This window comes from Passer domesticus, chromosome 1, assembly GCF_036417665.1.
Source record: "Passer domesticus isolate bPasDom1 chromosome 1, bPasDom1.hap1, whole genome shotgun sequence".
Taxonomy (NCBI): Eukaryota; Metazoa; Chordata; class Aves; order Passeriformes; family Passeridae; genus Passer; species Passer domesticus.
In genome coordinates, this window is record NC_087474.1 from 66,784,802 (window position 1) to 66,809,535 (window position 24,734).

The 24,734-nt window shown below is 37.4% G+C and overlaps 1 protein-coding gene across 2 annotated transcripts in view; it reads right to left on the bottom strand.

The window, feature by feature from the left end:
- Positions 1-7,104: 7,104 nt before the first annotated feature.
- Positions 7,105-24,734, bottom strand: part of SLC9A3 (solute carrier family 9 member A3) — a 52,139-nt gene continuing 34,509 nt past the window's right edge. The window contains exons 7-17 of one of the 2 annotated variants that reach the window (XM_064421841.1): positions 23,133-23,335; positions 22,238-22,327; positions 20,369-20,439; positions 18,037-18,166; positions 14,722-14,837; positions 13,989-14,118; positions 13,296-13,472; positions 12,643-12,718; positions 11,163-11,276; positions 9,738-9,981; positions 7,105-7,405 (exon numbers count right to left, since the gene is read on the bottom strand). In XM_064421841.1, coding sequence (XP_064277911.1) covers positions 7,402-7,405; positions 9,738-9,981; positions 11,163-11,276; positions 12,643-12,718; positions 13,296-13,472; positions 13,989-14,118; positions 14,722-14,837; positions 18,037-18,166; positions 20,369-20,439; positions 22,238-22,327; positions 23,133-23,335 — 1,355 coding nt within the window. In that variant the 3' untranslated portion in view covers positions 7,105-7,401. Of the gene's footprint in view, positions 7,406-9,733; positions 9,982-11,162; positions 11,277-12,642; positions 12,719-13,295; positions 13,473-13,988; positions 14,119-14,721; positions 14,838-18,036; positions 18,167-20,368; positions 20,440-22,237; positions 22,328-23,132; positions 23,336-24,734 lie in introns of those variants that run through there. The other variant, XM_064421849.1, reaches the window with a different exon arrangement.

The window sequence follows — 24,734 nt, forward strand, 5'->3', positions numbered from 1 at the left end:
CCTCGAGAAAGCCTAACAATTTGGGGCGAACACAGTTGTGTTCAGGACTATAGGGAGCGCGATTAAAACAGCCAGTGATCTTTGGAAAGCCCTTGGAAAACACTGTTTAGTGAAATTGCTAAACCGGAACACGGGCGGTTTGAGCCCTGCCAGCCCTTTCTCTATCAGAGCTTTGTAGGTCTGAAACCCTGCCAGCTGGGACAAGACTGTTTCCTAAAACTTGTTAATCCCAACCCTTCCAGGGCCCTTCTCGCGGAAACTGGCGCGGAGCAGCCGGAGAGCCCGAGCGGGCTGCGGTCAGAAGCCCCCGCGCAGCGGGACTCGCCGGGCCGGCGCGGCGGGAGGCGGCCGGGCCCCGACCCAGAGGACGCCCTCGCCCCCGGGCGGAACCGCAGCGGCGCGCAGCGCCGGGGAGCGGCGCAGGCTCCCGAACAGCCCAGCCCTGCCCCTGCCCGCGCTCCCGGAGCCCAGCCCAATCCGTCCCGGACAGAATCCCGCCTCTCTGGCCCAACGGCCCGTCCCGGGATACAGTCCCGGCTATCTGTAAAGCTTCACGTCTTTGAAAGAGCACATTTTGGTGAGCAGCAGGTCCAGTAACGCTTCTAACCCAACGTAATCTAATTTTATCCTACAGTTTGGACAGGAGCATTCTTGCTGGGTTAGGAATTAGCTGGATGGCTGGGCCCAGAGAGTCGTGGTGAATGGTGCTGCATCTGGCTGGTGGCCAGTTACCAGTGGTGTCCCTCAGGGGTCTGTGCTGGGACCAGTTCTGTTCAATTTCTTTATTGATGACATGGTAGAGGGGATTGAGTCTTTCATTAGTAAATTTGCAGACGACACACTGGGAGCGTGTGTCGATCTGTTGGAATGCAGGAGGACTCTGCAGAGAGATGGGGGATGGTTGAATGGATTGGCAAAGTCCAATAGGATGAGGTTTAATACATCCAAGTGCCGAGTCCTGCATTTTGGCCACCATAACTCCTTGCAATGTTACAGGTTGGGGACAGTGTGGCTGGACAGTGCCCAGGTAGAAAGGGACCTTGGGGTACTGGTCAACAGCTGGCTGAACATGAGCCAGCAGTGTGCTCTGGTGGCCAAGAAGGCCAATGGCATCCTAGCCTATATCTGGAGCAGTGTGGCCAGCAGGACCAGGGAGGTAATTTTTCCCCTGTATTTGGCACTGGTGAGGCTGCATCTAGAGTACTGTGTCCAGTTCTGGGCCCCTCAGTTTAGGAAGGTCATTGAGATGCTTGAGTGCATCCAGAGGAGACCAGCTCAGTTGGGGAGGGGCTTGGAACACAAGCCCTGTGAGGAATGACTGAGGGAGCTGGTGTTGTTTAGCCTGGAGAAAAGGAGACTCAGAGGTGACCTTATCACTCTCTACGACTTCCTGAAAAGTGGCTGTAGTCAGGTGTGTGTTGGTCTCTTTCTCCAAGCAGCAAGTGACAAAACGAGAGGACACAGTCTTAAGCTGTGGGAAGTATAGGTTGGATATTAGGAAAAAGATTTTTAGAGAAATAGTGATAAAGTACTGGAATAATCTGCTCACAGAGGTGGTGGAGTCACCATCCCTGGATGTGAAAAAAAAAAGACTGGATGTGGCACTCAGTGCCATGGTTTAGTTGAGGTGTTAGGGAATGGGTTGGACTTGATGATCTTGAAGGTCTCTTCCAACCTAGCGATCCTATAATCTAATCTAGTAAAATCTAATCTGATTTTCTAATCTAATCTAATCTAATCTAATCTAATCTAATAATTTTTTTCCTGCAGTCTCCTGTAGTAAAATTCTAATTGTTTGCAAGCAAACTGAAACATTAACTCATAAAGCTACTCAAAAAGAGTTTCTCTGAAACTATCGGTCCATGGATTGCTAACACATGCTGTACTCTGTACTTGTCAAGGGATCTCACTGTCTAGGCTTCCCAATTGCTCAATACATATTTATCATCATTAAAAGTGAGCCTAACTAAAAAGTCCAATAAAGTGAAAGAAAATACTGACAATGAGGATGTAGAACTAGGTTCATTGTTTGCAGAAAAGCCTAAGTATTCATTTCTTTACATAATCTAGATGTAGGTAGTTTCTTAAAGCACAGCTGCTTCTTATTTACCTATTCAAGGAGGTTTGAACATGAATGTAACATGAAGTGGACTCAGAGCTCAGGTGGGTCAGGTGAATGCTTGAAATGTGCCACTATTTCCTCATTAGATATGGCAGAAATGTAGTCAAGAGCCTGTATTCTCTCATGACAGCTATTTAAGTTGATAATTTGCACAAAGTACTTCTGGGTGTTCAGTCACAGTCTTCTTTTTTTTCTGATCCTGCTGTACAAAGATTCCTACAAACTGTCACAACATCTGATTTACTGGTCACTGGCTATTCAAATTCATTATTCCATTCCTCCAAACTGGTAGTGTTGCTAACAGCTATAGGTATTAGGAATCCTGGTGGAATCTAGAAAAAAGGGCCTATTGGTCACACTCAGTTACTCCCAGAAAAGTAACTGCTTGTCTCTTCATATATTTACCACATGTATACCAAAAGTATCATTATTTTCCTTCATAATAGATTGTCTTTTCTTCTAGGCCTGTCCAGAGTGTGTCCAGATCCAACACCGAAGGACAAATTCATTCAGATTTCTTTTCAGATGGGAATCACCAAATGATTTGGAAATCCTAGAAGATATTAATTACATGTTTCGAGGTATGCAGGAGGGTAAAAGAGGGGAAGACAGCCACCTCTTCCTTTTTCACCTTATGAAGTTAGTTGTCTAGAAGGGCAGTCCTTGCATGGGAAGATATATCAGAGGTTAAACTATCTCTGTACTCCTAACTATTTCATATTAGAATTAAGCATCATTCTAATATTAAGCATGAGCAAAACCAGTTTCTGGTAATTTCAAAATTGCCATTTAAAAAAAGTCTAAATGTTTTACAGTGCTAGCCTGTTAAAGAAATAAACATTCACAACAAAAGGTTGTCACCTAATGATTTGTATAAGAATTAGAATTTCTTTTAAAAGTATTTGTTACAAAACAAGAAAGAATTATGAAATGTAAAAATTGGATTAAGATCAGTAAAAAGACTTGCAGCACTGGAAAAAAGTATTATCTTCTGTCCAAATTAGGTCTGTTTATGTACCCATATGGTAATCCTTAGGTATAGTCTCAATATTTTGCAAAATCTTTTCTAAGTGTAATAAATAAATTATTTTCTAAATCACTTACCAAAGCAACATGATTCCACCAAAGTGATACAATTTATTGCCAAACTTCTCATTATGATTCACTATTAAAACATTTCTATAAAGACATTAGCAGAACAACTTGACTTATTTAAAAATATAGGAAGTAAGTTGACACCTTTTGGAAAGTACACACAAGTATCTCCAAACAATAGCACTCCAAAGAGTGACAATTTAAGGCACGTGATTATTTTGCAACCTTTGTTACATAAATCTCTGACTAGACCATGTATTTGTAAAACATAATTTCATATATTTCAATAACTAGGTTCACAGCTCAGAGAGACAGAATTCACCTCAATGCAGGCAACATTTCTCGGTTTTTTTAACATTGCTAGATCATAATGCAGCATAATAAACATTGTTAAAAAGAACTTTATTCATGGAGCAAAGTATGTAGAAGGAACATAAAATATTTCTTCATTTCATGTTTTTGCAAGAAGGTAGGCCATAGTTACTTACTAAATAAATAGCAACTGTGGAATGCCAAGCTTTCCTTTTTCTGACAGAGTGTGTCACAAAAAAAATTCAGACAGAATTTCAGAATTTTCAGGGAAGTAAGAACTGAACTGGCTTCATCAGAGGTGAATGAATTGTCAACTGATCATTCTAATCTAATGAACCAGGGCAAAAATAGCTGATACTTACAGCTGTATGCTCAGCAGCTCTGAATTTATATTGTGTCTATTTATCAATTGCCCTTGATAAAAAAAGGAATTATAATCCACTATTATGAGTATTATGAGCTATGAGTACATTCTCAAATGTGGAAACTGGGGACATGAAAGTTTTTTCATCACATTTCAAACTGAGAAATTACAACAAAAAAACCCCATGCTGTAGAATCAATTCTACTAGAAAACCTCTTCCAGGGGCAGAAGAGCATCAGGAATTATGCAAGATATTCCCGGGAAAGGTCTCTTCACTATCAGAATGGCCCATTTTATCTTCATTTGTTCAGCTGTAGTGATGCAACATATAGGAAGTACCTAAGACCCTTGAAACAGAGGTAAGCCCTTTGTATATAGGGTCTTTCCATTTCTGTTGTTCGAAATGGTGTGATATTCCTCTGTTTTATAATACTACATCCCACAGCCCTCTCGGAAACATACAGGGTCCTGCTGACTTTTCACAGAGACTGCTATGTTTGTAAATACGGTGATGTATCTGGATCCTCTTTTCTTTAGCCTAAAAGCTTACAAGAACAACAAAAATATATAATGTGATTTTCAAAATTGCATACTCTTGTCTGTGCAACAGTTATGTGGTAAAAACTCCCATCTGCTGATGACAACTTACAAATGTTTCTTTGAGGTTCCTACCTTCGAGGTATACCTTTGAGGTGTACAAAAACAGATTGGTGATGGTCTAACACCAAGCATGCAGAAAACAGTCCACAGTGTGGTTATCTGCAGCACAGCAATGACCTCTGTATGACACCAATAAGAAATGAAAGTTTTATTTAAAAGCCAACACCTGATGAACATTTTGCCAATTTTGGTGTTGGTACTTCAGCATTATGCTACAAGACAGAAGGATAGATTTTTGGCACATTGCACTTTGCCTGTAGTAACATTTGGGATCAGTCATGGTCCTGTTACATATCTATGCTAATTACTAAAATACTTGTTCCAATTACAATATCTAGAATGGCATTAATATGCTCCACTTCATCAAAATAGTATGTTCACATGTACTCAGTTTTGCAAAATTTATATTACTGAATATTATTTAATATTATAATTATTATTTATATTATTGAATTTTAACAAGAGTAGCTCTGGGTGATGAAGCTTTCCCGTTAGGGACACTGATTTGAATCATTGCCTACGATGACAGCCAGACAGGCAGCTGCTTTTGGCAGCTGATACCAAAAGAACCACTTCTCTCTGAGTCTAGTCTCTAGAGGTGTACATTTTGTATCTGTCTAGATTTGTATCTCGTATTTGCCATCACATCTCTGCAATTTGCACCAGCCTAACCTACAGATTTTGGATACAGGACAAAGATAGAAAAAGGATGTGGGCATGATTTTTTACTCATCTTCTTGGGTGTCTGGGTAAATCTCAATTTTGATATCTGACACAGAATCATCTCAAACCCATTCAAAATCTGGGTAGGTAGAGTGAAACAATCGTTAATTTCTATAGATAAAGTAAAATTTACCACATAAAGCCACTGTCCAGGATCCAGTCTTAAACAATTCAGATACCTTCCTGAAGGTGACAGCTCATTTACAAATGGTTTACACTGATATTAAATAGAAAGTAGGAACGCATTAGGACCACAGAAGTCGCTAAGCACTCTCCTTCTATTTAATATCATAGAACCTTTACCATTTATTCCACTGAAGATTTCAAGCCAAAATTTCAAGACTGAAATCATCCAAGGCAAAATGGCCGGAGGACTATACATGTAGTATTATACATCCGTGAGGTCTCAGTTTTCACTTTTATTTAGTCTTCATCTGAATTGGCTTTCACTGATGTCTCTGTCTTCAAGGTGATGTAGATCTAATTCATATGCAGTAAGTGTCTAGTGCAATCATAACTATCATTTGACAGAAAACCACATACAAAAATAAAGGACATTCCTAATACAAGTAGGTATATACATGCACAGTAGCCAAACTGCCTCTGTACAATACTTTAAACCATCAGCATCCTGAGTCTTTGTGGCACTTAAATCATGTGGCAAAATGCAGAACACCATCTGAGAGACCACTATCCTGATCAGCTATTGAAAGTGATACATAAATTAACAGGATAATCTAACAGTATTTGGAAGGTGTCTTCCAAAGCAGCAGTAAAAATGACAAATATTTACACTTCTGTCTGAATGAGGCTATTTAAAATAGAGCAGCTTAATTAAGAATATGAAATTAATTGCTTCTGACCATGCAAATTAAAATTCTGAGCTAATTCTGGATGTTCTTTCATTCCAGTGCTACAGAGTTGAGGGAGTGAAGTTGAAGGAAGGAAATGGCCCTCCTGGAGTACTTGATTAAATTTCAAGATTCCAGGACTTTCCTCTCCCTGGAAAGTTTTACATGAGAGTCAGTATTCCACAATTACTCAGTGACACAAATATTCAAGAGCAGGAAAATATTTTTCTGTAGCTTGCATTTATAAAAGGCACTGATCCATTTCAATCAGAGTAGACTTAGCAGGGAAGAGGCTAAACATTGGCTTCTTCTACTTTAATTTCATATAGCATAAATGCTTAATTCCATTACTGAAGCAGCAAATGCAGCCTATTCCTTTAAATGTATTTATGGCATAATAAACCATCTCCATGTCAAAAAACATCAAGGATTTACCATTTGAAAAGATTCTTGGTTTAGCCCTCCAAAAATAATAGATTGTTTGTAACAGTCTATGTGAAAAAAAAACAAGGAGTCATAATTCCCTCTCGCTATGAACCCTTTCATTATGAATAAAAACTTAAAAATGTAAGTGCAGCAGAAAAGCTCAAGTGTTTCTGACATCACAGGACCCCACTCCCTTTCCATCTGAAGCCATCCTAGAGCAGATCCTATGAACCAATAGGTTGCTCTCTATTTTTACAAACGCCCTTCGTTCATCTTCTTCTTTCAATTAAGTCCTGACTCACAACTGTGTTTCCTCCTGTTCCAAGGAATGTGGAGGGACGTGGCAAGATGCTGGAAGAGATGCCAGCTTCTGAAGCTTAGGGTGATGCAGGGGTTTTGGCCTGTGGAAAGAACGTCGGCTTTGTACACGTCTCGCCGCAGCAGACCTGTAATTCCCTTCTATATCAAGCAACATTTTCTTCTCTTGGGGCTCCTTCATGTAAGAGTCTTCCAGCCCTTCAAACATAAGCAGAGTATTCTCTTCTTGTGAATTCTCTGACTTGAAGCTAACTTCAGAACAATAACCTGAGTTTACTGTCTCTTTGTTATTCATATCTGTACCTGATTCCCAGAAGAGATCAGGTACATTTGGGTCACATGAAGCAATGTACTCAGAGACAGCAGAAAGAGATATATTCCCTCTGTTTTCCAATGAAGAATAGTTTTGTGTCCAAGGCATTTGAAGACAAGAGGGGAAGAAGTGGAGGGGATTCACTGAAACACTTCCATTTTGGTTTAGTTGATCATCTGAAGAGGAGTATTCTGTCATTTCAACATCGTGGTCCATATCACCTAGAGAGCATAATTAAATAGAAACATTTGTTTTCTATTTGTACACAGTTTATCTGTTAGTATGCTGGCTATTGGGCTTTGCTTTTGGCTATTTTTATGAAAATCTTATGAAAGTGAGTGGTTCAAGTTTTAGGATTTTTTCGTGAAGAACTCTACTCTGTATCCAATTCTATCTTGGACAACCTGAAGTGAGATAAATAAATTTCTTATCCTTGCTAAATGTCAGGCAAAACTTAGTTCAGCGTTTAGATGAACAACTGCCTGTTTCAGATAGTTAGGAGATGGAGCCATCGTCTGGTCACTAAGGTGTATGTTGAAACAGTCCTCAGCAAAGAAATATTTCAGAAATTTTTGAAACAAATTGTACTCTTTCAATCAAGTAGCAGAGGGTTTCACTCCAGGAAATCAATCTCTTATTGATCAGAACATATGATCAGTTTTCTGTATACATTAGCTATCTAGAGAAACTTAACATTTCCACTCTTGGCTTCCAGTTTCTATTGTTTTTTAAAACCTTTTAATTGAAATTTTAGTATCATTCTTCTATTGGGAGAATTTTGTTAAGGAGATCATTCAGAGGACTGTTTCAGACAGTAATCAAGGTGTATGTTTATTAGCTTGGGAAATCTAACTTAGCAAAACACTTATTAAGAAACACAGTAGTCAAAAATCCAGTGATTTTGACACATCAAAGATACCCAAAAATTAACATACACATACCACTTCCTAATAATAAAGTGAATTATAAATAAAGCAATTTGATGGAGGAAAAGAACAAAGGCTTGCAAGAAAATGTTCTGCAGGTCATATGTTAATATTCTCTGACAATGTTCTCAGTGGTGAAGAAAAAGAGAAGAGAATTTTAATGTGGGTAAGTGTCAAGGTGAAATGTTCCTTTTGGAATGCTGCTCATTGCTCACACTTTCAATCGGGATATTGGACTGTAATTCACAGTCCTTTAACGAATCCAGTGTTTATTTTAAAACATCATTTAAAAAATAAACAAAGATGCATAATTAAGAAAGTATTGAAACCAAACACAGACCTACAGACCACTCCAGTAAAGAAAGTGATGTGCTTCCTCAAATTACCCTTGAACTAACTTATCTTCTGAAGCGACAGAAGCCAGTACAGAAGAAAAATGGAACTACCTTTTCTACTCCTTCTTAAGAGGTTTGAAATTCTTCTTATGTCAAAATTAGCAGTATTCACTCTTGGCCTGAGGTGTTTGTCTGAACAAAGTTTCATCAAACAGCTACAGAAGACTTTCAACTTACTTTTTTTGTTGATGACAGAGGTCATTAAGACATATATTTGTGACCATGGATTCCACAAAAGTGTATTCATGATGACACTGACTTTTGTGTTTCATTGCACAATCCCTGAAGTGCCCTGTGTTCTATTCAATTACATCTGAACTGTGGACCTGACCCACCTCATTTGAAGCACTACCTGACTTGATTATAAAAATGAAAACTGATTTTATTGCATGGAAAATTTCCACACAGTAGAAGTTAAAGGACAACTGGGATATTAATTTAAACTCAGAGCCAATTTAATTTTAAGCCTCTAACACATTAGAAGCAACAAATTATTTGCTGCATCAGAAAGCTAAGCCTTTCTCTACTTTCAAAATAAGGCATGGATTAAGGCAAATTCACAGTTTAAGAATAAAGCTCTAAATGGAATTCTGCTTCTCCACAATTCTGTTCTGTAATTATCCCCACAAGGAGAATCTGATGCATTTTAGCAAATACAATTCATTTTAAACTCCTTTCTTATGTAATTTAATGGTACATCAGTAGTATTACTGATACGAATAGTTGCATTGTAGCAGTGGGGCATTTTTCTTCCTGGACACTGGATAAGTAATCTGGAAAAATGTTCACAGCTAAATCAAGGCTTCTTAGCAACAGAGTCAAAAAATTTTATTCCTTTTAGGGAATTCTGTTACCAATTTTATCATCTAGTACTAACTAACCAGGAAACCTTAAGCCTTTTGAAAATGTATGCCCAATATTCTGTACTTGGAATACTATTTTCTTGGCACTTAAAATATTCAAGTGAAAACAAAGAGAAGGACCCTTATCTGCTGTAAAAGTAGCAAGGCATTGGACCCCAAATAGTTGAACAGCTCTTCTGCAGAAGGGAAATGGAAAAGTGTTTTGTTAATTAAGTCAGAGGTAAATAAAAGACGTTTAGCTGTACAAAGAAATCAGGAAAGAAAGACATTTTCTGAAAGAAGAAAAAACAGAAGAGTAAGTTTATTTCTCAGGATTGATAAGAAGTCTGGTTAAAAAACAAAGGTGACAATAATCTTTTAAAATATTACATATGTGTTGATTCTGGGAGAAAAGATCTGGGTCGGTCCTCTGGGCCATCTGCTAGCAGGAAGGAATCTGTTGATTTATTGCTGAGCCGGATTGGAGTGAGCCGTCTGAAGTTGTCTGGAGAATATGGGAGCTGCACTCGGGCCCTTTGTGAGGGTACCACAGTGTCTTCACCAGACAACCATGGTGTGAACTTCATGTAGATGCTTTGGTCATCATCAGCTGAAAATACTGGGTTATCAATTCCTAAAAAAAAATTCACGAGTGACAAATAAAAGTAATCAAAATAATTTCTTGATAATACAGCAAGATGCTTTGTAAAAGGAGAAAGGCTGTTGGAAATTTGCAATTATGTTAGGGATATCTTGAGACAAAAAATAAAATCAATAAAAAAATAATCAGTCCACAAGTGTTAAGCAATAGAAAAAAAAAATAAAGCACAGCATAAAATAACTGCAGCAAATTCAAATCAAATAAATTAAAAAATGTGAAAAAGCCAAACTTCACCACTCCAGAAACAGATGAGTGTGAGGTAGCTATGGCAGGCCACAAAACAATCAAAAGTAAGATACGGGAACCTGTTCATATAGTTACCAAGTTTGACAAGCTTTTACATAAACATTTTGCATCTTACCATCCACTTATTTCTAGGTGTCTTTATACATACTCAAACATAGAATTTGTCATGAAACAGTGTCATGCATAAACTGCATTTAAGGGTGTCTGCCACAAGAGTATGGACACAAGGGTTTTTCTTCACTGTAGGTACCAATTACATATGAAGCAAACATTGGCATGCTGAAAAAACTTAAACACAGAAGGGCTAAAGAGAAATACTAAATTTTATAACTCCATAAGTCATATGATATGGTTTCTGTTATATATAGTTATAAGCTTCCAATCTAATATTTTGGAGTCTTTTAGGGCTGGAAATCAAGGTCATTGAGTGTTCCAGAAATGCTGCAATCTGCCCTTTTCAGTGACTTCTATAAGCCTGTGAGGATCTGACAGGATTGTGAACATAAAAGTAAAAATCATGCCTGAAATAACAACAAAATTTATCACAGCAAAGTTCCAATGCAAGTGAAGGTCTTGTGAGGTAAGACAATTCTAAAATAACTTTTTCTGCTGCTAGAAATAATTAGTGGCTTTAAAACTGGTTTAGGTAGTCATGTTCACCACTGTCAGTTTCAAATGTGATGCTCTCCATACCTCCAGATATCCAAAAATCTGTATATTAACATTAATGTTAAGCAAATATATTTTCAGATTGAACACATAAAATCACTCCATCAAAAAAAAAACAAAAAACAAAAAAAAACACCAAAAAAACAAACAAAAAAAACAGGCTAACATCAGCATTTCTAGTACATTTTGTTATATTTGAGGGGGGGGGGGAAAATCTTTGTAGTAATAAATATTTTTACCAGCAGGAGCATCTGTGAAATTTTGTTTCGTCACATTAGCCAGGAAATCAACTCCTTTGCCTAGATGCAAAGTCTCATAATCATTATTTTCTTCTGATTCAGAAAACTCCATATCTAGGGGGAAAGAAAAAAAATGCAATTTCATTAGAGATTTGTATCAGTTCTGGTAGAAAATGCTATTTCCTGCCGGTTTGATGCTGTCATGGTTATCAAAAATACATCTTTAACAAGGATTTTCATTACTTGACACAGGTCAGCATTAGTATAATGACTAATTTCAAACCTAATGAGGTCATTGCTGCTTTTACTGCAGTAGAATAAGTTTTGCAATAGCTGCTAAACCACTTGCTAAGTCTGTCTTCCAATTAAATTTTTTTGGTGTTAAGTAGATGATGACATCTCTATGCAGAGTTCTTTAATAAGACAATATTGAATGACCTACTAATGAGTATTCGGAAGGCTCTTACCAAGCAAAGTAGCTGTAGAATATTACACCTGGGGAGCCAACCTGTACTGCTCCTCTCAGTCAAACAAAAATAACACCCAGTAAATGATTCAAAGAAGGTGCATAAGGAAAAATATATTTGCTTGGAGCTACTGAGAAAAGATTAAATCCCTCTCTATTTTACTTGAGTTGTCTTTGAGATCAAGGAGTTACAGGCATAAACAGAGGGAAGAACACAAATCAAAGTTAGTTTAGTGGCTTTTAACTACATTTCAGTTTTGAAGTGACACGTATAATTTAAAATTGTATAACGAACATGTTAGCAATATACAAACATCTTGCAATGCCTGACACCAGTGCCAAAAAAATGCTTAAAACAGGAAATCATTTTGGGCTTTATATGCAAAATCAGCTTTTGCTAGGGGTAGTCCCCAAGCTAGTCAGTTTCCAATTACACTTCCAAGCCTGATCCATGTGATAGATCTGTTCACGGAGGGTGAAGCAATTCTAGAACTGACCTCTGACTATGTGTTCCTTCCAAAGCTACGCCTTCCTTGAGTTATATCGTGCTTGCTTAGCCTCAACTCTGATTCAGACCCTTCTAAAACAGTGGACTTTAACTCAGATAAGAATGCAATCTCAGCTACTGAATTTTATATGGCTGGTGTCTTAGGTAGACATATCCTGCTGTGATGAAAAAAATTAACAGCTCTGTGTACCTTATCCAAACAGAAGCTGAAATTTCATTTCTATTTTAGCCCCTGCATTGTTTTGTTTACAGAATATAAATGTGATACTTTTAAAATGTGAGCAAAAAGGCCAACTAAAATTTTGTTCGTCATCCAGATTTCTAAAAAACCAACTTCTAAACACTACATTTAAGCTTGAAGCAGATCACCACTCCAAGTTCTGAACTATGACTGGGAGTCCCTTTTTACTGTCAGATTTGCTATGGCATATCACAATATCTTTTAGTGATGCTTTACTGGCAATGTAGCTGGTAAAATTCAGTTAATGAAAACAGTCTCTTTTTACCTTTTTCCTTCAAAGCAAAGTCTTGTACTGGACTTTCTGAAGGAATGTTTCCATTTGGTATGACACTGCTATTTCTCTGAAAAGAAAGCAAAAAGTGACCAAAAATGCTAATGTCATCAGATAGCAATGGCAGTGATACCCTTTGAAATGACGAGCTCAGCAGAATAAGCCTAAAATCCATTGTAATCTTTGTTTGAGACTCAATATGGATACCACTAATTTCCCACCTACACCTGAAGTGTGTAGAGACAGGGTAAAAAGAGAAACTTTGGCTCTTTTTATACTGTGTGTTCTCTCTTAGTTTCACACAAATTTAGTTGAATGCTCCATGCTATCCTGCTACCTCTATGCTGCAAAATCTCCCCACAGTGTGTGTAGTAGCATGGTTCAGGGTCTGCTGTTTTTCAAGTGACCAGAAATCTCTCACCCAGAAGAACAGTCCCAAAGCATAGAGAAGTGCAGAATGTGAGAAGAAGCCCCTTGAGTTATCTCCTAGTTTTATTGCTTCTTGCTTAGGTGCTCTAAATTCATGAAGTTCTATAGGACAGAGATAAGTGCAGGGCATAGGACCCTTCAGAGTCCTCCCTACCCTTCCCACCCATTAGTTTGTGCAATAGGTGGCTACATCTGGGTCCTTGTGAAAGTATTTTTACCCTTTTTTGGGCCCGGTCTCGTTTGTGGATTTTATTGAGCTTCTTGGAATGGTTTATTCCTAGTTTGGTACTCTTGAAAGATTCTAAGCGTTTCCTCATTGTCCTATGGAAAATCTCCTTGTCTTGTTTGTCATCTTCACTGTGCATGATCTCATGACGACTGTACAGGTGTTTGTGCTGTGGCCGGGAAGGGAAGACAATATTCATTTACTTAGAAATACAGGTGAAAGCCCTGAATCAATGAATTCAGTCAGTGTCACAAAAATGTAAACAACTCCGTAAGAAAGGGTGAACTAAAGATTAGGCTGTAGGCATTAATAAAACTCCCATTTTTCTTTTTTCTTCATGAAACAAGTCCAGGATTCTTAAGTGTGTAAGAGTGGACTGTCATTCAAAGTAAGCTTCTCCCCTGTAAGTGTCTGAATCCCTTCAGTTGATACACTTCATTTAATCGTGATCAGAACCTTTCCTGGACACAGTTCTGCATTCCACTGGCCCCAGTGATTTCAAAGGCACTAGTTCTTTTAAAAAGCCATGTTCTTAAATGAAAAATCTCACAAAGAGCCTATCTTCCTCAAGGGTGCAGATTTTGCAGTGAGTTCTCTCCTTTTGAGTTTCACTCGCAAATTTTGGTTCCTATTTCCTCTTAGTTTTAGATTGGAAAACAGTCCAACGCTAGCCTCTTGCTCTCACCTCCTGCCTGGGTTTATACAGATACTGCTGCAGGGTGTGATGAGCGAGGGTATCTTCTGTGTCCCGGATGCTTTTCCTTCTCTGCTCTAAAGCTTGCATGTCAAGGCAAACCGGTCCAGCTTTTTCTCTCCTGAAGAAAAACACAAACAGTGGTTTTTAAAATCAGTGATTACTGAAAAGGAAAAAAACAGGAAGATGAGGAATGAAAAGGAGAAAACAGGAGGAAGTTAAAAAAAAAAGGAAGAGTAAGAACTGGCTAAATGACAATGACTGAGTGAATGCCTAATGGGAAATGTGGGAAGATCATTGGTTTTTGTCTTTCAGGGGGATGTAGCATTAATTAATTTCACAGTTTACATGACACATGGACTGTTCAGTAACAGATTCATGAAAAAGTTAAGGAAGGGGCAATTTTTTTCCTTCCCTCTCTCCTTACTTCTTCTGGAGCAAACACAGAAATAACATCTAGGCCTGTATATAACAGTTGGTGAACCAAAGACAAATGAAACAACTCTAATGTGGATGTCTGCTTCATCTTACCAACCTTTACTGAAAAAAACTGTGTGTAAAATATGACGTTACAAATCCATATATACCCATTTTCTGTGGAAGAAAATATTAATTAAAGATCAAAAAAGTAGTGACTGATGCCCCTGTAATTTGCATTTTTCAATTTTTTTAGCAGTGTTTCAATATCCTCTCATACACCACCCTGTCTGTCCACATTACTTACAATAAATAAGAGACAGAGCTTTCCACAGTGCTTGGGAGTGGAGTGCTGAAATCCACATTTACCATGTTGTCTGTACTTGGAGAACGTATAAATGCCAGCGAACCTCTACGTTCTCCCTGGTCATGGAAAGAAACAAGACATATTACAGTTGTAAAAACCTTGGACAAAATGCGTATCAGAATACAGATAATTTGTGAGACTGTATTTATGCAATTGGCAGAAGAAGCATAGGAGGAGTTGTATCTAGGTAACAAATAAAAACCATTTTTAAGTTTAATGGTTTCTTTACGTTGAGTGACATTATCCCAACAAACAAGCAAAGAGAAAATCTACTCCACTCTTAGAAATTGATTTTGAAGAGGTGAATGATTTCCTGTGCCTCAATAGATTTGCAATTTTACTTTGTACAATGCTGGAAGCCAAGAGCATAGGAACATACGTAAGGATGTTTATGTTTCAACACATCAATATGTTTCAACATTATCAGCAGCATTTTCAAAGACACAACATTAAGTTTTTTGTTCTCTACCAGACTGGAAGCAGCAAATATTAAGTGGTAATAGAAATCTACAAGACTATTAAAAAGAGGCTATGGCATGACAAGATGAGATATTGAAGAGATGAGATTTTCTTTCAGTTTTAAAACTGGTGTCACAGAAATGAACTGCTGGAAAAGCTCTTTGCATATTTTCATACTTTTCCCTACACCTTAAGTAATCTCTTGCTTAGCTAAAAGCTATCTGTTGGATGACATTGTGGTTACACAGGCTGAAATCACACACAGGCTGTGATTTCACTCCACTGTGATTCAAAAACATCTGTGGTTTTGAATCACAGTGGACTGAAATCACATAGCAGATCTCTAGATTTTAAGCAGTAATAACCAACAAAAATCACCTCCCTTGCAGAACAGATATTTTATCTACATTTCTCCAACTTTAACTGTACTGTGTTCCCTTTACATTTTCATATTCATGGAGCAAACCAAAAAAATGTTTTCTTTTGATGTGGTAACCCTATCACAGTATGTGGGTTACCAATGGCATTAAGAAATACACTGTGGCCTCTGCAGGCAGAAAAGTTGAGGTTAATAAAATTGAATTCTGGGAGAACATAATCCCATCTATTTTCTTAAGTGAATCTGACTTTATTCAAAATCTGACTTTATTTCAAATAAGGTTTAATGTTTCATTCATCAATGCATCGTGTTCATCATACCATATCATCAGTGAAGGTGTGTTAGTCAGAACAAGTTATGAACCATGAGTATTTTAAGTCACTTCCCTTCAGCTGCTCTGGGTTATTTTCATTTTTCTTGGCTTAGGTTCTCCCCTCTCAACTGTAAGGAATTTTCTTAGACAGAGACTGAACTTTCTTAATTCTTATTTACTATATAGATGCACCACAGCAGCAGAGTTGAACAAAGAAAAAGATATAAAATAATTTTTAAACTCAGTTTCTTGCAAGTAAGAAGAGAGTGAGTAGCTGGGGGAGGCAGGTCTTTACTTGTCCTGGAAGAAATAGCTTCAATTTCAATGTCAGCTTGTAATTCATAGATATTTAGTTCAAAAATATATTTGCAAAGTGAAGTTTTCTTTTAATACATTCTTTTGATACATTGCTTTAACAACTTTTAAGTTGTTAAAACAATGTATCATTGAAGAAAATATTAAAGTGAGAAAGGTAAAATGACTTTAGGATTCACAACTCATAATTAATTTCTGCTGGAAGAAAATATATTGCAAAATTTCTGTAGAACTTGGAGAACTTTCAATTTATTTTTCTATTATTATCAGATCAGTAGACATTTGCCCAACAGAATTTATCTGCAAGAAACAATGTACACAAATAGGATTTGGACTAAGGTAACAAAAAGCCATTCCCTTGTGTTTCATCTCCTAAAAAATTATTAATCTAACTTTTAGAAATCTGTCTTTACTATATGGGATCAGAGACATTATTGGATAAAAATTCTGACTCTAAATCTGCATGTATTAGTGATCTATAAAGTCCTTTGCATCTCTTAAAGAAAGATAAGACACACTGTAATGAATCTACTGAACAGATTCAGCAATGTATCTGAACATGAGTTTCATGATCATCCACCTCAAAGTCATTATCCAGCTTTCTTCCTCTGAGGTGTGACCCAGAATCACAAGAAAGAAAATTAGTCCTTGAGCTCAGCTGGTCTAAAAACGAAATGGATAACTTGCAAAATCTCAAAAGGAAGAATTTGCTTATCTTGTTGAACTATTCTATATCTTCCATACTAACATAATTTCTGAATTTCATCTTGTTTTCTGAATTCAATCACCAAAATTATATGTTTCATTTGAAGGAGACTGCCTGGCTGTAGCTCATTAAAAAAATAGCTTAGCAGTTGTAGTAGTATCACTGATAGCAATTGTTTTTATTTAAATTAAAGAAATTAACTGATATATCACCTAACTGGAAAATTAATTCAATTGGAGATTATGGGCATGGATAGATTACAATTTCAAAAACCACTTTTAAAAATACTCAATTTAAAACTATCCTTTACACTATATCAATACTGCACATTCATTGCCCTTTGAACTGAGGTGACTAGTTTCATACTGAAGAATATTAGGAACTCTTACACAATCGAGCAACATTGCTGCACTACTCCTGCAGAACACGTCAGAAACTTTCTTCAAATCTCCTTTAAAAACTTCTCCTGTTGCAAGTCCTAAGTTTCCCTAACTTGACAATTCTTTGATTGCAATTGATATTTGTAGTATATTTTACCCTAATTACTGAATCATTGGGGCTATGATTCCATGGAATTGAAGTTACACTTTTTTTTTTCTTTTCTTTTGTGCATATTACAGTGATCTGGCAGATTGAGATTAGTAGTCCCACACTTCAGCCACATATGCACATCATTTGGAAGTGAGCTTCTTCAAATCAGATTTGTCATCACGTAGACCCACTATCCTGCAGGAGCCAGACACTGTTGACACACTTAGAAAGACAACACCCTTCCAGAATTATGGTATTTTTTCATGTAATGAATGTAGAAACAAAGTTATTCAGTAAAATGCAATAGAAATGTACGCTGACGTAAGTACAATATACTAGCATTTGGCAATCAGGCACAATATCGAGAACTACAGCTTCTCAAACCAGCAATATTGACACTCAAAACACATTAAAAAATAAATAAAAGCACAGCTGAGATGGAAATAATTTTCCTTTAGGCATCTCCTGCAATAGATCAACTTTAGGTTATAGTACAAATTTTAAAAAAATTCCAAATGACACTATAATATGTCAACAAGTGTTTATAAGTACCTCAGCCACATAGCTAATTGCATCCTTCAAGTTGAGCTCATGGAAAACATTAAGGATTTGGTCCCTTGATTTTTGAGCAGACCTTCTCATCAGTATTTTTCTGAGGTACTTCCTATCAAAATTGGACCACCTGATAATTTAAACAAACTGTGTTAATGGCAACAAGCAATTTTAGTTTCAAAACATTTTTAATTTAGTATAAATGATTTTTTTTAGCTAAACACTTTGAAAAAGAGGGTGAACAGTGGAATGTGAGGGATTTGTGTCTTGCAGCCTTTCAATTAGCATGTAAAGAAAGTCAGGGAAAAGCCTGCTACAGACTTATGCAGCTGTCACAAAGCATTTAATCAGTTCACTTACCCAACACTACTACAAGAGTGCTATGATTACAGTATCCCATTTTAGAGTCAGTAACACATTTTATACTTTGGAATTTTATGCTACCTTATTTTTCCACTTCTGATTATGTTTAATTTTCTTCCCTTGTTGACAAAGTAATCTGCTTTTCCCCAGGTGTATTGTAGGATAGCCAGACCAGAAAATCAGTTCAGAATGACAGTGCCCTTCCAGCTCTATCAGAGGGCCTTATTCATGCTACTGATGTGCTCTGCTCTGGGGATAGTAGCCATGTATTTTTTCAATTATTCACACTCCTAAGATCATCTGATAGTAGAATATCTGCCCTGTCATGTTTAGGGTCCAAAAGATTAAAGGCTGTTGTACTTTCTTGTAACTTCCTCAACACTTCATCAAAAGGGCATAAGACACCTTTGGAGACTACTGCCCAGAATTACTCTATCCATCTCGCCCGGTGGCCATTTTGAGTTTACAGCTTTTGATTCAGACTGCTTAAACCTTTTTGTGTTAAATATTATTCACATAACTGATAACTATTCCTCTTCTCTGGCCAGAACATCTGACCAGAAGGCTCTAATTCAGGTTGCCACACCTGTACCCATCAGTGAGGATGCTGGGGGTTGCCATTTCTTTGTGGAAGCAGCACTTTCATGTACATAGAGTCCAAAAGGCAGGCTCATGGTCTCATTCAAAATACATTCATCATCAAACCACATACTCAGCCATGAATCTACATTAAGATATTCCTTTTGTTCTTAAGGGAATTACATTCTGACATGCAAGAGGTCACATGCTAATCTACCACTTTAAAAATATAGTTCTATCTTTGAGGCAATATATCAAAACTGGAGACGTATTTGCCTATATTATATACAATCTACTGAAATTTATTCCCAAAAAGTAAACTACAAACTTAGACCAAAATAAAGAAGATGTCCTGTCTGTAGTGACTCAGGAAATTTTTTTATTAAATAAATAAATGAAGAGCAAAAAGAAAGGAAGGAGATTGTCTCTATAACTGGATGGAGGTGAGAAATCCTGCTTGAGTTCCAGTACAAGCTAGCTTCAGCCTAAGAATTGTATTGTTTTGCATGATAATGTTAAACCTAAGCTAACAGACTCAGCTTCTCAGAAAGAACTAGGGGTGTGGTCTGCAGAAATCTAACACAACCACATGGCTTTTGGATTGGAATTGGCATGTTGAGCCAGCAAGGGGTTAGCAGGTCAAAACTGTGACTGTTTGCACCTATGAAATGACCTAACGCCAGGGAGAGAATGGCCTAACTTGAAATAACACTCTTAAGGATGTCCAGATTTAATGTCCTTTTTTCCACATTTATTCATCTAGGTATGGAAGTGTGTCCATCACAACGGTAAATCTTCACATGTACTTTGAAGGAAATGGTTTATCTTTCAGCTGAGTAATTCTGCTTCTCTCTAGATGAATCAACTATAAACAGAGGAGATGGTTCACTACTGGTTTCAGACTAATAGGCTGAAACTGTCAGAGCAATTTCAGAGCATCCTCTGCCATAACTTTCACAGGTGTTGAACACTTCCTTGTAGAGATAGGATAAACAGCTAGCATAGTTGTAGCTGAGGTTTTTTAGTGCCTCCACACATAAACAGTGTTCATGAAATGTAGTAGTACAAAGGAAAATCAACATTAACATTCTAGGTGAAAACTTCTACAAATGGTCAGTTCTCTAATCTTGAGAGAATGACCCCTGTATGTGAACTGAGGCACCTTCAAAGGCGTAACCTGAGCTATGGAAGAGAAAGGAAATATTCTAATTGTAAGGGGACAAAAATACACTGTTTTGACATTTGCTGTATTTCCAGTATGTTCAGTATGCAACCTCTTTAACTACATTTAGTATTCTTGCTTTCGCTAAGCTCACAGGTTTGAAAAGTTATAATGTAGAGATAATATTTCCTAGCAGTATTTCAAGATTCTAAATTGCTTACTACTTACTTGTCTCTCAGATAATGATGCCCTATTTGTCCAGAAATGTCTTCTATAGCAGAGAGAATGTGATCAAAGGCCTAGAAAAATGAGTGGAATTAATATCTTTGCAGAAATAAAAAAGCATAATTAGAAAATAGCTCAATTTATTTCAAGTTGTACCAGGTATCTATGCAGAATAATTTTATGGCTGTTATAAATTTTTTCCCCATTTACAGAAGTATTAACTACTATAAGCTTTTCCTCAAAGGTCCTGAACGTTCTAACCAGTTCTTCATAAATTCAGTAAGTATTCTTGAATTATAAGGGTCTCCACAAGAAGGTACTTAAACCCCCATTTTAACATTCAATTTTAAAACTATTATGGACTCATATTACCATCTCCATTAAGTACATCTGCCACTATTAATGCAGGTGATTATTTCAGTTGAGCAGTTTCCACGGTGATTCTTTTTAGATGTTTCAGGAGTTCATACTCCCCTCAGAGTAGAAGTAAACACCATTCTTTTAATATCTAGGGCAAAATTTCAGAGAGTATAGTAGCTGGCTGATACAAATCTGGAGGCTTATAACTCTTGATTCAAACAAGGCAGCTGCAGGTACAATTTGTCCTTTTTCTATGTATGGTTTTTAACATTTCACCCTGAGCATTGGAATGATTACTGCAGAATATACAGGTGCTAAGTTTGGATTAGCAGGGCTGACATTTGGCACTGTATCTCTAGTCCTGTGTCCAGTTCTGGGCCCCTCACTTCAGAAAGGACATTGAGGTGCGGAAGCGTGTCCAGAGAAGGGCAACAAAGCTGGGGAAAGGTCTGGAACACAAGTCCTGTGGGAAGCAGCTGGGGGAGCTGAGCTGGAGAAAAGGAGGCTCATTCTCTATAACTACCTGGAAGGATGTAGTAGGCAGGTGGGTGTTTGCCTCTTCTGCCATGTCTCAAGTGAAAGGACAAGAGGAAATGGTCCTCAGTTGTGCCAAGGGAAGTTCAGATTAGATTTCAGAAAAAAAAGTTTTCCCTGAAACAGTGGCAAGCACTGGAATAAGTTGCCCAGGGAGATGGTGGAGTCACTGTCTCTGGAAGTGTTCAAGAGCTGCCTGGGTGTGGTGCTGGGGGATATGATTTAGGGGTGACTATGGTGGTGATATGTTGATGGTTGGACAGGATGTTCTCTCTTCCAACCCTGATGATTCTGTGATGTTTTATAGTCTTCCATCCTTTAACCTATATTTATATTGAAAAGTTATGTTTTCTTTTACTTCATGAAAATTTTATAATGTGGTGTGAAAGACAATTAGAAGAATTTGTGTTTCAAAATATTCTAAAAGGGTAAAGAAATCCTGGGACACAACATTCACACTGAATTAAAACTGTTGTCATTAGTCTGAAATCTCAGTATATAATTATTCTGTACTGGGCAGCTGAGTATTTTTCTACGTGTATATATATGTATTTTTTTTTTCTATGTAATATCGAAGCTACAAAGCCTGCTTTTATACCTTTTCTAAAAATTAAGTTTTTGAGAAGGAAAAATAAAAATATTTGGACATGCTTTGCCCTAGCAATTATCAATCATTCTCCTCTTTTAGATGAAGACAAAGAAGCATATTCCATCTGTGCTGTTTCCCCAGTACTCCCAGCCCCATTGAATTCTCAAGTGAAAACCAGAACTTTCACAGGAATATCCTCTCACAGGACTCCAACCAAAGAGAAACAGCAATGTACAAATGACTTTTGAAATGTTTGAAGGATTTTGCTCTTGAAATTTGATAGCCCACTCCCTCACAAAAAAAGACATTTTCACTAACAATTTTGTTTTGTCTTAAGGTGCTCTGTAAAAATGCAAAAGATACCATGAGGTTTTTTAAAAATGTCTTACTCTGCCATGAAGTTTCTCATTCAGTTTTGGGTCTCTGTGTTCAGTTTTCTTCACTTTCAGCCACTGTACCAAAGGTTTGATAGTCAGTCCCTAAGAATTGAAACATGACAATAAATACTTGGAAGTCCTCTTAGACTTTCCTCCAACTGGTTAAACAGAAATAAAGCACATTTGTGTTTTATTTGGTGGTTCTCATACTTTCTCAGTTGATTTCTATTCCTTCTAGAAGATAAAATAATATAGTACCCTCAGTTCCTATTACAAAGATTTGAAAAGACAGTGGAAAAATATATCATCTATAGGAAAAATATGGTAGTGCAAGAGTAGAAGTGTTTCCTATGCTACTGAATGTGGTATTTTCTCCACAAATAAGCAGTTTGTAAACACAACTGAACTTTCTGTAATACACTTCAGAAAATATTGCAAGCTGCTATCTACTGACATATTTTCATTTATATTACTTTTTTTTCATCCAGAAAGTGTTATTTTGTTTGGATGTTAAATACTTTCTTGTCCCACTGCTTGCTGCTATATTTTAAAACAAGGACTGAGGCTCAGGTAGATCAGCTTAATGACTGTATCTGCCCATTAAAAGCACTGTTCCCTATAGTTATTCACATGAGGTGAAGGGTGTTTAATCAGATATTAACTTGGCACTATTAATACCAAGCAGCTAAGACTGAACAATTTTTAGCACAGAGGAAATTGTGTTTTGCCCCATGTGGTCCCACATGAAAACATAAAATAGGATCTTTGTTACTAAAATTATAAATTCAATTATGTTTTCAGTTCAGTGAAACAATATGCAACCTTCAGTTGAGAACTGTTTTAAGCATTCAGTACATTTGGGTGACTCCTTCTCCTTGCAAGAAGTGTGCTTGAGAAGTTAAATTACCTGGAATATAACAGTAAAAAACACAACAATGATAGTTGTGCTGACAAACAGGTTTCTGTCTTTCACTTTATCCCCATCCAGAAGTGCAACAAGAGCAAAAGCAACTGCTCCTCGTAATCCACCGTAGGACATCACCACTTGGTCTATTATCTCCAGCTGGACAGTTCTGTAGCGATTAAGAATCCACGTCTGTATAATGACACCTGTAACAAACAAATGTCAGCATGTCTAGAAATACCCTTATGGAACATCAGTATCCCAGCTGTGAGTAACAGAAATGGTGCCACCAGACTGCCTTTATAACAACCTTCACCATCTACTTCTCCCTCTTATCACTGTGTTGCCCACTTGGTGCCTTCTCATTACATCAAACCAAAGGAATTAGGTGAAGCTGCTCCTGTGAGCCAGCAGCTCTTCTAAGAGTGATGCTCTCTGGCACAGGCACTCCAGGGAAGGTTCTGCCATGTGCTGACCTCGGAAATTCTTTAAGAAAGAATAGGTTTTCTAGCACTGTAACCAGTGATATGCATAGGGTCTGTTAACAGAAACAGGTTAAAACAGCACTAATTTAGAGAGTAAGTGTCATACCATTTGCAAATCACTGAAAAATACATTTAAGTCATTGTCTTATGAAGGGTTGTTTAGTTATGCTAACACTGTCTCCAGACCTACAGGTGAGATGCTGCCTGCTGCAGGAGACCTAAGGCTCTAGCTATCTCAATGTATCCCAGAAATCCCACCATACAGAGGGAAAACAGCTTCACCACTCCTGTGACTGGCATGGCATGTGTTTCCCACTGCTGCAGGCCAGGGCTGTTAACCAGTGCAAAACAGTTTCTTCTCTTTTTAAAGAACTTTGAACTTGTGCCAAGAGAAGTATCTTGTCACTGTAAGGAGGGCCTCCAGGGGAGGGGACCTTGGAAATGTTACCAATCTGACTCCTCCAGGGAATGAGAACTGCAATTACGTAAGGCCCAATATCATCCTGTATTTAGTAATTTGTCAATGTCCAAGATAAATTACTTTAGTGGGTGCTTATTGTTATTGCTGAATATTTACTATTTACTTATCACGACATCTACTACAGGATTGTTAACCACTCATTTGAGGGATACAAAAAGTGTCAAAGACTAGACAGAAAAACTTTAAAAACACCTCAGGCACATTTGCAGTTACTGAGAGGCAGCTAAATGAACAATGCTTGCAGAATATTTAGAAAAGGAGGGCAAGGAGCTGGGCACTTCATTCAGCTCAGGAGCTTCTAGACAGAATAAGAACATAGAATCTAGGAAAACTGCCAGCTAGATAGATGCGTGACCTATCATTTGAATTTATGTCAAGACAAACAGGCAAATAAGCTGGTTTAATTTATTCCCAGGTGTAAGTACATACACCAAATTGCCATGTGTGTTACTCTCCACAAGTACTTCATTCTACAACTTCTTTGCAATTTTAGCAAAACTACAGCAGAACTACATAGCTGGGCAAATCATCATTGGTATTTTGAAATGTTTGCAAACTTATATAAACCCAGTAAATTGACAGTAGGTAATCCATACCTGCCACAGCCTTATTTACTCAGTTTTCATCAGTACCTGAGAA